This window comes from Xenopus tropicalis, chromosome 4, assembly GCF_000004195.4.
Source record: "Xenopus tropicalis strain Nigerian chromosome 4, UCB_Xtro_10.0, whole genome shotgun sequence".
NCBI classification, from domain to species: Eukaryota; Metazoa; Chordata; class Amphibia; order Anura; family Pipidae; genus Xenopus; species Xenopus tropicalis.
In genome coordinates, this window is record NC_030680.2 from 92,262,323 (window position 1) to 92,275,945 (window position 13,623).

At 36.8% G+C, this 13,623-nt stretch overlaps 1 protein-coding gene across 3 annotated transcripts in view; it reads left to right on the forward strand.

Annotated features, from left to right (window-relative positions):
* Positions 1 to 13,623, forward strand: part of mast2 (microtubule associated serine/threonine kinase 2) — a 153,030-nt gene that overhangs the window by 18,196 nt on the left and 121,211 nt on the right. For all 3 annotated transcript variants that reach the window (XM_031900176.1, XM_031900177.1, NM_001128649.1), the window contains 2 exons: positions 2,023 to 2,170; positions 5,143 to 5,288. In XM_031900176.1, coding sequence (XP_031756036.1) covers positions 2,023 to 2,170; positions 5,143 to 5,288 — 294 coding nt within the window. The remainder of the gene's footprint in view (positions 1 to 2,022; positions 2,171 to 5,142; positions 5,289 to 13,623) is intronic.

Here is a 13,623-nt window from a genome sequence, read left to right on the forward strand (position 1 = left end):
ATATTGATCAGTTTCCAGTAAAAGACAGCTTTTGCATTTGCTGGAGCTGAGCCATGCTGTGGAGATTTGATATAAATGTAATAGGAACTAAAAAGTTTGGAAACTTTGGCTTAAGGTTTCTAGATATTTCCCCTGAGTATACTTGTAAATCAAAATTTTAAACTGAAGAATTACTGTCAATATGTACTGTGAAATGCATCAATATACCTAGATAAAATAAATATTTTTAGCATTTAAGTAAAAGTGAGAGATTTATACATGTGGAAATAGTGGATTGAAATGGTTAACCCTATAACCTTATTCTGAGATGATATATCATCAGAAGTTGTAGAACGGATCTGAGTCTCAGTAAAAGCTTATCCTCTTAGGCTTTGGGTCTTGACTGAAGCACGCAAATAGATAATCTATGTTCTTAGAAAATGCTCCTGGGTGTGTTTAAAACTAAGCACATGTATTAAATTGTGGGAAACGAGTTTAGTTTTCACATTTAGCATATGTTTAATTTGAGGACCTAAACTGTTTGCAAATTTGTTTGGCAAGCATGTCTGAGCAAAAAAAGGAAACAATAAAAGCTCGACAGCTACTTCTTTATTTTAGTTTTGGCTCCCTGTAAAAAGGGTGCTGATATCCTGTGCATATTGCTGCCTGATATGAGCAGTGATGTGCTTATTGTTTTCTTTTATTCCATAAAGCTGGAAAGATCTTTGGCATTTAACACGTGTGACCAGTTCTATTTGTTCTAACATGTTTTTCTCATGGCTGCAGCATTTTGTTTGGGGTGGCTACTATCCAGTAGTCCTTTAATTTTCAAATGATAGGACATACAGCAAACAATTTCGAGATATTTAAATTGTTTAATAGTTTTTTTTCTTAAAGGACAAAACCAGCAACTTAGGGAGTGCAAAATCCAGGTTTAAGATGAATTTCAACACTTTTTTGTGGGATTCAGATTTGAAAGAATCTGTAGTTTAAGGCTGAACTGAGTCTGAACCCTAAAGGCATGTGACTTAAAAACACTCAACTACTGAGAGGGATAATACTTAATGCAGATGCAGTATTTTTTATATATGTTTTTATTTTTGCATATGCAAATTAGGATTTGATTTTGGTAACCTGTGTGTAGGATGTTGGCTGAATTTTTAATTTTAAGGCTTTTAGTACAACTGTCAGAGTAGCTGCTGATTCAGCTTCTTTCCGCCTTTTATTTGCGCACATTGTCAGGACGGTTATCAGACTGGCTTTATGCACACGGTGAGGATTTTAGCCCAGAACACTTCTTTAAATATCTTGCTGGCCTTGAAAGTTGTTAGAAACAATAGGATTTCTACCTCCTTCTGCCGATTCAGATCTGAAGGGAGAATTTTGGTCAGGCGCCTTCTATGGCGCCCGATCAAAATTTTCCAACTGGTCCGATCGGCGAGTCGTCCGATATCGGTCGACTCGCCGACATACCATACACGCACCGATTATCGTACGTAACGAGGTTTCGTACGATAATATCGGTGCGTGTATGGCCACCTTTAGAGTTGGAGTCTCCGCAACAGACTATTGGAACAGCAGACAAGATTTTGCTGTTGTGCTGCTAAAGGTAACTACCAGGATTAGCTAGGTTTTAAAGGAGAGGAACACTGGTTTAGTTAGAGTTGTAATTGCAATTAAAAGCAATACTTTCTTGGCCATTTCCTGCACTGCCTGTTGTAATTAAAAATAATCTAGCTGAAGCCAACCCCCTAACAAGTGAGTCCAGTTCCATAATACTTTGTATACATCTTTACAAATCTGTTAATTAGCTTCTGCAACATTGTTTCAGGAGGCAGAACTGTTCAGAGCATAGAAAATGATAGCCAAATGATGTTCAGTAGCAATTGCATTTATTAATAACTTCAAAGACATTGAAAAGGTACTTCAATTACTTATTTTAACTAAGAAAAAAATTTTTGGCGGAATTCCCCTTTAAGACATAAGAAGTGCAAGTGTTAAAATGTGTGCAACTTTTTTCTAAAATCTGTTTATTCCTTTTAGGATACAGTTCCCCCTCCTGCTCCACTGCTGTTCAGAAAACTGAGCAATCCTGATCTGTATTCATCTACAGGGAAGGCAAAACTGCATCGTCAGCTAAGCCAGGATGATTGCAAGCTTCGCAGAGGAAGTTTAGCCAGTTCCCTAGCAGGTGAGTCGTTCCGGTCCCAATCTCTACTGTATAGCATGCAAGTTTCTGAAGGTTACATGACCTGAGTTTGTGCTTTAGACAAGATAGCATACAACAGTGTGGGACTGCAAAAACTAAAAAACTCATATGCCTTGGTACTGCTAACTAAATGGGCAGTTGTCAAAAAAGAGCCAGGGTAGACATAATAATACCTTCCTAGAGAACATATCCAAGTTTCTAAAAAAAAAAAAAAGGGGATATAATTTCTGAAGCAGAAACTAGTTTTGTTCCCCTGCAGTGGATAGTTTATGTGAGTGGGACCTTGAGTTAACAAAAATAAACTCCAAAGACTTGTTTAGTAGATACATTCTTTCATTTTTTTTCTTCTTAAAAAGTAAGGTCTGCAACTTTACACTTTGAACTCATTAACGTCTTAATGGATTCATTTAGAGTGAAAAAATATTGTGGAAGGTAGGCTAAATGAATATTTTGGCATATGAAGGGGAAATTGGGTCGAGATTTCGATGAGGGTATCAGTAATAACAAGGGGCCAGATATAGTCACATGAAAAATGTATGTCACAGTTTGTGGAGGACCCAACAAGAAATTATGCTATACCGGTATGGGACCCCTTATCCGGAAAGCCGTTATCCAGAAAGCTCCGAATTACGAAAGTCCGTCTCCCATAGACTCAATTTTAATCAAATAATTCAGAATTTTAAAACTGATTTCCTTTTTCTCTGTAATAATAAAACAGTACCTTGTACTTTATCCTAACTAACATATAAATAATCCTTACAGGATGCAAAACGATCCTATTGGGTTTAATGTTTTATTGATTTGTTAGTAGACTTAAGGTATGGAGATCCAAATTACGGAAATTCCCTTGGTCCCGTGCATTCTGGATAAGGGGTCCTATACCTGTACTAGATCTGATCTTTGATAATCTAGAACAAATAACACATACTAGATCCCCTGGAATAGTAACCATTTTTAATGGTTGTTGCAGAAAGCAAACTTACACTTGGTCAACAATTTTTAAAGGAGAATGCAAGTCAAAATTTAAAAAGCATACTGCCCAATAGTCCTCCTATTGTTTAGTAAAAACACCACACTTTTGGCTCACCTAATCAAATATTTACTCAGTCACACTTAATTCACATTTTCTAGAACAGGCAGCCATCTCTAAAAAGGTATACTCCCTTCCTTTCCCTCCTTGCTTCATACTGCACATGTGTTTCATTCCCTCCCCCCCCTCCCCTCTGCCAGATCCGCTTCTGATTGGCTGGTGGGTATGTGTAGCTCAGAACAGGAGACAGGATCAAGTTACACACATGCTCAGAGAATAGGAAGGCAGCCGCTGGCAGCCTACAGGAAGGACAGAGATAGTTCACTGATGTCACTGTAGGCTTCCCACTGCTGTAGGCCGCCAGCACGATATCTCAGAGAAGCAAGCAGGGATCTGGAAATTTAGATATGCAGTAAGTACTTAAAAAGAATGCCTTTAGACTTACTTTTAATTTATATTAACCTTTCATTGTCCTTTAAGAAAAAGGAAGTACTAATGAAGAACTAATGATTTACAGAAATTGAGAATGTGGCTCCATTAAAGCAACTTTAATGGACTTAATGGCACCTATGGACTTATAGCGGATTTAATTCCAATATGTAAAAGGAGATTATGATCTCGGCCTGGCAATTATAGGTCCATAGTGATATCTGTGGTGTCCAAATTATTTGAAAGTTTGTCACATTCAAGATTATATTCTGGAGAATGGCATAAGTAGTAATCAGCATGGCTTTCATACAGTGAAGCATAAACTACTTCTTTCTAAGGTCTTGGTGTTGGTAATGTCGGTACATGGATAGGAAACAGGCTAAAGGATTGAAGGATACAGAGGGTGGTTGTCAATGGTACATTCTCTACATCAGGGGTCCTCAAACTTTTTAAACAGGGGGCCAAGTTTGCAGCTCGCCGCATCCTCACCCCTGGCTACTACCTGTCTGCTTCAGTGTGGTCCTCAGCCCCAGTAGGCCATTAGCATCGGCCTGTGGGACGCGGTGACATAATGCGCTGGGGCTGAGGATTACACTGAGACAGACAGGGAGTAGCCAGGGGTAAGGACATAGCAGGGGCTGGGTAAATTACCTTGGGGGGGCATAGTTTGAGGACCCCTGCTCTACATAGTGTATGGTTCTGCAGGGTTCTGTATTGGGTCCTTTATTATTTAGGACCTATTTATCATGCTATCAAACAGTGAAAATAAGACACCAAACATCAGCAGGCATCACTGTGTACATTACAGTGTACAATTATTTTCCGCGATCGTGTACATACGTGTAAAATCTGGTGTGAACGGAAGCAGCAGTTTGAAAATGCTATGGGAAAGTACGTCATTTATCCATCATGTTTTTTTCAGCTTTTTTTTTTTTTTGTTCCGCTGGAACTTACTTGGTGCTTCAATTTTTCCTCGTTGACTTTCCACTGAAGTTTAAAATAACAGCATCAAAATCCAACATTAAGACGGTGATAAATTTGCCATTTATCTTGCACAGCTTTTTACACAATTTTTTTTATGTTAATTGTTTTATACAGTATGATAAATAGGCTTCTCAGTTTGCCCAGGTACAGTAACAACATACCTGAAAGTCAGCATGAGAGATTGTTCCAATTACCCTTGATGCTATTCATGGTTAAATAGCTTAGCAGAGGTGTAGAGAGAGAAATGAGTGGGAGTTTGGGAGCAGAGGTATTATAAGGGAGGGGAAAAAATTAAGAATCAAACGGTATACAGAAATAAAAAAAAATAATTTTTGGGAAAAAGAGCAGGTGAAGGGTGGAAGAGAATGAGTGGCAGGATGTACAAAACAGGAAGGTATTTGCAGTAACAAACAGATTTTCTTCAAGTGCTGCAAGTTTGAAATTGTGGGTTTTGAGGATTATAAAGTTATTGTTACTGTCTGTTTGCTAAGTCTACCCTCTTTTCTACAAGGTAAGCAACTTCTGCCACTGTCTAACAGTGTTCACAGTGGTGTTGGTCAGCTGACAACATGGCAGCCATCAGCAGAGACATCCAATCTGGTCCGAATGAGAAACCAGTCTCTTGGCCAGTCAGCGCCTTCCCTTACAGCTGGATTGGTAAGTTGCTCCCCTCCCCATTTTCTCAATTCAGCAGAGCTTTAAATATTTAGGGAGTTATGTATTAAAAGTCACTGTTTGCCCGGGAGCAGTAACCCCTAGCAACCAATAAGGTGTTTGCTTTAAAACAGGTGACCAGTAAATACTACCTGCTGATTGGTTGCTATAGGTTACTGCTTTTGGGCAAACTTGTTGCGTAGGGCTTCTACTGTATATGTTAAAGTAGAGGGCATTTTTGTTGTATTTGGTCTCATTTGCAGTTATTTCACTATTTGTTCTTTGAATGTTTTCAAATATTTGTAAAGAGTTCATTACCTCTTATTTTGGCTGTACCAGTGTTTTTCTGTGTTAGGCTGCTAAGTACTTTTGAAAAATACATTACCAGTATTTTGGCTTTAACAAAGCCTCTTGGGTATTGTCCATGTTTTAACCATGGACGCCACGTTTTGTGGGTTCCTTGTTTACGAAAGATCTTGATTGGGGTGGAAACCTAAGCCATTTAAGTCCTTCAGAAATGTTTGTGCTTTTTAATGCTGTGTTTAAGGGGCTTTTGACATTACTAACGAGTTATTAGAGGCCAAGAATCTTAGGATCTTGGAACTGACAAGATGTGTGCAGCTGTTTTTCTAATCATGTCCTGTTCATTAGGATATTACTCCTTCCAGCACATGAGCTGTCTGAAATGTATTCAGGATGATTGCTACATTGAATGTTTTTTTTTTTTCAGCTTGAGAAAGAAAAGAAACTTGTTTTGTCTTCATAGCGAGAAACACACGTTCTGGCTTTCCAAAGTGTTTTTTTCTTTTATCTATCGCTGGATGACAAAACATCTCTGTGCCATTACCCTTACATTGTTTAAAAAGTCATACCCAAATAACAGAAAGAGATAAACAAATACTGATTTTAAATAACTGCAATTACATTATTGCAAATTGAAAAGGTACTTAGAATAATCTTTTATTTAATTGGGTGGAGGATCACTTTAATTTGAAGGTCATTTTTTTCTGTGCTTATTGGTTAATTTAAAAAATAAAAATAAAAATGTTTTTTAATTAAAAAAACTATTAACTAACCGTGAAGGTCCCTGGCCTATGGAGTGTAATTAAATGACAGACTGGACTGGAGGGCTAAGTAAAATATTCAGTGGACTGATAAGAAATGAAAAGCAAAGCCCCCACAGTTTGTTTTCTGCTTGATGAAGTCACTGATTCAACAACTTGATGGCAGTTTAAATTCTAGACTGGAAAGAGGCAGAAAACAGGAGAACAAATAAAATAAAAGTAAATACAAAGGTCATTTGGGTTGCTGTTGCCACATTGTATTGCAATACTAAAGTGAATGTCAGATGTGGTATTTTCTCCATGGATGTGTTTGGTAAGACTCCCCCTGTCTCATGCTGTTGACTCCAACGTTTTATCTTGAATATATCTCAAAAACATATCAACAGCAGAGGGACAGCATGGTGGCTCAGTGGGTAGCACTTTTTCCTTGCAGTGCTGGGGTCGTGGGTCTGCAGCGAGTTCTCTGTGTTTTGTTGGTTTCTTCTGGGTAAACCAAATTTCTCACACACTCCAAAAACATACAAGCAGGTTAACTGGCTTCTGATAAAACTGTACTTTGTGTATGTGAATATGAAATGGACTTTATAAGCTCTACTGGGGCACAAAATATATTATCTATAAATAACAAATACTAAATTAACAACAACAGAAGTGTATACCAAGAGAAAGGGCTTTAACTCTTCATGTTTGCTTTCATTGTTCTACCAGCAGCTAGCTGAAAAATCTCAGCTAAACTCTGATTTGTTGCTATTGGTTTCTGCCCAGGTGCAGAGTTGCCCAGTGTTTATAGCTTCTGAGGTTTCAGTTTTGTTTTGATCTGTGCCACCCTGCATGTTTACTGCAAGAACTTGTGGTACTACAAGAGTTTAGTACTTGAAAGGAAAATTAATCTGGCTATGCATGCAGTATTTTATATTCTGAGCTTACAGCCCCAGCCTTAAAGTAGAACATCTCTATAACAGTAATGATACAGGACTCCAAAATTGTCATAGGAGCTCCCCATCTTGGATTCTGTTAGGACACGCTTATGCTTAGTGTGCCCTGGGAAGACGCTAAGCTTAGGGGTCATTGCAAATCTTTAAGCTAAAAAGTCTGAAATAGAAGCTGATACTACAGGGCTGATTATTAACTTCTGGTTCTGAGCTTCTGTGTAACGTGAATCTGAATAAATTACTAATCAACCATGTATTGTGGCTTTGATACATATTGTATACTATATACAGTATATTGTGATTCTTTAGAATAGAAATGAAATGAAGATTGGGAGCTACTGGGGGCATCTTCATAGACTAAAACAACACATTTAGTAATGCATTAGAAGGCACCAAGCAAACTTGTACTCATCTCTGGTCCTTGAATATGTACAGGGAAAGAATATCTACAAATTTAAAAACATGTTTTTCAGAGTAGTATAGTTATTAAACCCTGCAGGGAATATATATTGAACAGGCAGACAGCAAGTATCTTTATGGAGTGTGAGTGAATCATCATCATAAAATTAGTACAATTCCCCTTACGAATGCATTGTGGCATCCTACTTATTGTATAGACTATGCATACTGCAGTTTATTAAATATTTATCCTTAGCATTTATATACTAGATAATTCTCATTGTTGATCATAAACAAGCATTATTAATTTATTTTTATTAAAATTATTAATTTTAAAGCATAAAGGTTACCTGGTAAATAAGGTGATGCTGCCACCTAGTGTATATTGCAGTGTCTGTACATTATCTTTGTTTGCAATGTATCTGAAGGTAATGGTACAGGAACTCTAGTACAGTACATAGTTAAAATAACAAGGTAACGGTTTAAATACACTGGTGGCTAAATTAGGTGATAACTATTGAAAGCTTTCAAAACATTCCATTTATGTTTTTCAGCATGATTATGATAAAGTTAGATCACCTTTTCCCTGGTGTGTGATTAACACAAACCCCTTGCTCATCTAGCATTCCAGCTAGCACAGTCTGAAATTTAGTTATTAAGTTAAGCTTTCTACAAATGTGTTCCCTGGGCTATTATAGTAATGAGATCAGATCATCCAAAAGAGCAGGCACATAAATGATTTCATTATTCCCTTGCTTTTTCCTTTCTGGTTTCATTAATTTTGGTTGTTCCAGTTACCTTATATAGTGTGCCTATATCTATGTATTCTTGTTCTGAGGCTCACAGGCTCAAATGGAAAGCTGAGATCTTACTGTAGCTGAAAATTATGCATTTAGTGGCTGTGCCCAACAACCAATCAACTCCACTTCAAACATGAAGATTGCAATAAAATTTAAATCAAATCATTTTGAATAATTATTTAAAGTAACTGGGTAGTTCAGCCAAGCTCATTACTTGCAAATCAAACTATGCACACGTTATTACTCTTTCTTTCTGTCTGCCTCTCTTTTCACTACCAGCCAGGTAATTAGGGGGCAGGTGAAAGCAGAACTACTATTGCAGGTAAGGGGGGTGTGCTCTGGCACCTATGGACCCTTCTTAGGATGTCTAAAGGAGAGGCACAGGGCTGACTGGTCCTTGTGTGGGGGAAATCTGACCAAGGAACCTGTGAGAAAAGCAAGTGGCCTGAAAGGGCCTTTGAGAGTGAGAACTTGGGGAAAAGCAAGAACTTCAAAACTTGAGAGACTGTTAATTATACAGACTTGTAAGAGGAAAAGCCTTATGTTTTTTTTGTAGGGGCTTGGGCACTCCCTGATAGAAAGGGAAGCCACATGTGTATAAGGGCTAAACTCCACAGAAATTTTGTAGGATGGCATTGGATCAACAAAACTCATCCTACAAGTCAGATGTAATTGCATGGGTTAAAATATAATGGACCTGATAGAAAAATCTGATGTATAAAATACATGAACGGATTGCCATCTGACACAAGAAGGCTGCGTCTTCATCCAACGAGATAAAATCTGATGGTGTCTGACAGACTTTTTTTTTATTCTCATTGAAATACATTGACTGTCAGATGTAGATGCAGGAACAAAACCCACCACCAGATTTTATCTTATCCGACTTTACATTACAACTGCTGGAGATCAGATTTTGTAGGATCTTACAAAATCTTGTGCTGTTGCATGACAAGGTCAGATAAAATCTGTCCCATAAAATCTGAACAGGATTTTATTGTCTGTATTTTGTTTCATCTTTGGAGAAGCCTTAAAAAGTGCAATTTTTTGTAGGTTTTGGTGAAAGAAACTTGTGTATTATCTCACATTATATTAACTTCTTATATTTAACGTAATAAATCAATTTTTGTTTCCCGACATTTTTTCCCCCTTATATTATGTTTATGTCTTATGTAATGTTACTTTACATTTTCAATTAAGTTGTTTTTTTTTTTCAATTTTCCTCCACCCCCAATGTTTTCCTGCTTTTTGTTTTTTTCCCCAGTCCTCTGAAAAAAAACATAAAATTGGGGTTTGACTGTATGTTGTGGACATCATTTCCTGTCACATCACGGTTTGTCGATATGTGCTGATACTACACCTTCTACGTGTGTGTGCTAGTGCACAACAGCTTAATGGAACACTGATTATGTGCTTGTCTTTGACACCACTTTGTCTGGAACTTTGGCTGCCTTATGCTACAGAATCTTAAAGGGAGTCTATACATATTAAAAAAGATCTCCTCCTGTGCTTTATTCATATACTGTCCTCTAGAAAAACAGGCCAAACCTGGCATTGAAACGTGTGGATTTATTGTAAGAGGGACGTTTAATTGGCTTGTTAACATTTTTTGCATATTTTTATAAAGAATTTTACCTGACGGCAAGCAAGCTTGATGCTTTTGAGGCAGTATAGAGGGAGTGGACAGTGAAGGCCAAAATTATTCTGTTTATTTTATGTGTGTTTATTTGGTAGCACAGCAAATCCAGTAGAAGCACAGCTTGGGTGTTTTCTCGGATGGTGTTGAAAAATTGATAAATAAATAACCCCCTTTTTATACATTATGTTCTCAAGTTCTGTTTGTGCATTTAATTTTTCACACATACAGTTGAATGCAAATGTTCCTGGATGAATGACATATTATCTAATTTTGTAAGTGAGGTGTGGTAAGCTACTGCAGGGATCTGCAATATTCGCAAATGTTACTCAAAATTACTGTTTTCTTTATTCCTCTGTTTTAAAGGTGTGGTTCACCTTTAAGTTAACTTTCAGTATGTTATAGAATGACAGATTCTTAGCAGCTTTTTAATTGGTGTTCATTTTTTATTTCTTATAGTTTTTGAATAATTTGCCCTTTTCTTCTTACTCTCTTTCAAAAGGGGGTCACTGACCCCAGAAGCCAAAAACTATTGGTCTGTGAGACTACAATGTTATTGTTACTTTTTATTTATCTTTCTGTTCAGCTACTTTCCTATTCATATTTAACTTTCTCATTCAAACCTCTGCCTGGTAATTTGAATCCTAGCAGCTAGATGCCTGCTAAGGTTTCAAACTGGAGAGCTGCTGAACAAAAAGCTAAATAATTCAAAAACCACAGCAAATAAAAAATGCAGATGTTCTCAGAATATCAAGCTGTACATTATATTAAAAGTTAATTTGATGTAGAATAACCCCTTTAAAGTTTCTGAAATAAAATTCAGCTAGGCATTAACATTTGCAAACATGTTTTTTTAATATTTATATTTGAAAGTATACCATTTTTAAAACACCTAATTCTGGGCTTTTACAAACTGGTATACTAAATATCATGAAGCAGTAGGGGGCAGCAAATAACAGTTTTATTTTTTCCTTGTACTATTGTCAGCTATCACGAAAGACCTGTATTCTGCCATACAACTAGTGAATGCAGGACAATACAAGGCAAAGCTGCTTGCTTTTACATAAAATTAACTATTGCTAATTATATTTGGCCATATTTGCATTTCATTTAGGTTTTTTTCAGGAAAAAGGTGGGAACGGTACTAATGTAATTGTTTGTAAAGGACGGCAGGGCAGGGAAATTATTTTTAAGAAGCTAAAAATACCACAGACTGAAGATACATTTTAGCTTCTTTCAATAAATATTCAGGATGTTGCTGGTTTTGCTGATCGTTTTTTTTGCTCCCAGTCCCATTTGTTCTGTAGCTCAAGCTTGTCGGGCTTGGGAGTTCTTAGTAGGGCCTTGCAAGAGAACTGAATGATGTACTAATCAATGTCCTTAAACAGTTTGGTGGCTGAAGAGATTCTAAAGTATACATAGCATGGGAAATTGACTTGCAGTTAAGCCATTTGCTGTAGATCTGTGTCTTTTATGTGTTCAGGGATGAAATAATTAACATTAATTTAAAATGCCATTAATCTTGTTAGAAAAGTTGAAGAATCTCGCTAAGAAATGCTTAATTACTTCAGATACTGGTCTATGAAAACCAAAGCAACAGTTTCAGATTCAGGTGTAAAAAACCCATTACTAGAAGTAAACATTGTTTTTGAGCTGTCACTCATGCTTTCTCTTACTGTACAATTGTCTCTCACTTTTCTGTGCTTTTTATGATCATATCTTTCTAGTTCAATGTCTGATATGTTTAAATGTTTACTAATTAAGGGCAGTTAAAGGAACAGTAACACCAAAAAATGAAAGAGCTTTAAAGTAATAAAAATATAATGCACTGTTGCCCTGCGCTGGTAAAACTGGTGTGTTTGCTACAGTAACACTACTATAATTTATATAATAAGCTGCTGTGTAGCCCCGGGGGCAGCCATTCAAGCTGGAAAAAAGGAGAAAAGGCACAGGTTACATTGCAGATAACAGATAAGCTCTGTAGAATACAATAGTGTTTTATCTGTTATCTGCTATGTGCCTGTGCCTTTTCTCCTTTGAATGGCTGCCCCCATGGCTACATAGCAGCTTATCTATATAAATTATAGTAAACTTTCTGAAGTAAACACACAACTTTTACCAGTGCAGGGCAGCAGCACATTATATTTTAGTTACTTTTATACACTTTCATTTTTTGGTGTTACTGTTCCTTTAACACCAAAAATGACAACATTTTGTATGAATTCCAATTGCACTATAAAGATTGCCTTACATCTGTAGATTCTCTCATTTGGTTAAGTTGTCAAATGAGTATATCTTTGTCTGATATGGTCACCTATATGTTGGGCCATATGGGGCTGATCTAGGGGATAGGATCATAATGAAGGCCAATGCAGGCCATCAGGAGAAGACTGCATTGCAGTGCGCAGTCTAAAATGGGGGCAAGGTGCACATAGGGACCCTACACCCTACATTGCGCATCATTTGGAAGCTCAAGTTAAGAAGAGGCAGGGGACAAAGTCCACATCCGTGCCCTGTCCTTACTGCCTACACAAAGGCAGCCAGCGAGGACAGGGCTAGTTGTGCCTTCTGACACTGTGCTGTGCTCCTCACGCCAGATATTCACTGTTCACATAATAAGCAGTGCAGTGCTGTGGAAATTTGGCATTGTTCTATAGTGGGTCATGGCTTGTGGTAAATACAGGGCTGACTTTGTGCTTTGTACCTCTTCCAAAGTCTTAGTAAATAACCACTTCCTCTCACCTCTGCTTTGGCTTCTTGCTTGTAAATTAGTTATATTTGGAAACCATTTCCAAAAACTTCCTAAAAGCAATATGTTCATAAATTAAGTCAGATTCACATGGTTTTGAGTTCTTGGGCACCTTTTAAAAAAATGCGTAGAACAGTGTTGTCCAGTTTATCCAATGTACTGGCCTGATTATTTGGTTAAAATATAAAATGCATTTCATTATGGAATTCTAAAAATATAAAGTGCAAGCTGGAATTTTATATATATATATATATATATATATATATATATATATATATATATATATATATATAATTTAAAAAAAAAAAAAAAAAGGGATAAAAAAAAGACTTGATTCCGCGTGGGTTCTCACTTCATTATCCAAAGCCTTTTCAAGAAAAGATCTACTAAAAGAGCTATTCTTCTCTAAAAGGCTATTATGTTATACAAATCCCAAACTTGCCATCTATGATCAACCTTTTATCTCTAGCATCAGTGGGATATATGTTTCTGCACATGGTCTGTTAAAAATGTTATTGCATATATTCCTTTGAAAGCTAATGTTAGGAGCCAAGGGGATAGGAGTCATGGTTACTTACTTCCTGGAAGGTAAGTAGTCATAGCTACTTTTTTTCCTGGGATTTGTGAAGCTCTACTGGGCCTGTTGATCTAAGTGATTTAACTCTATTGGTTGCTTAGTAAATTATTTCATGAAAAGAAAATATGAAAATTCAACTTAAAATATAGACAGTAATACTGTAAAAAGTAAAACATCTTTT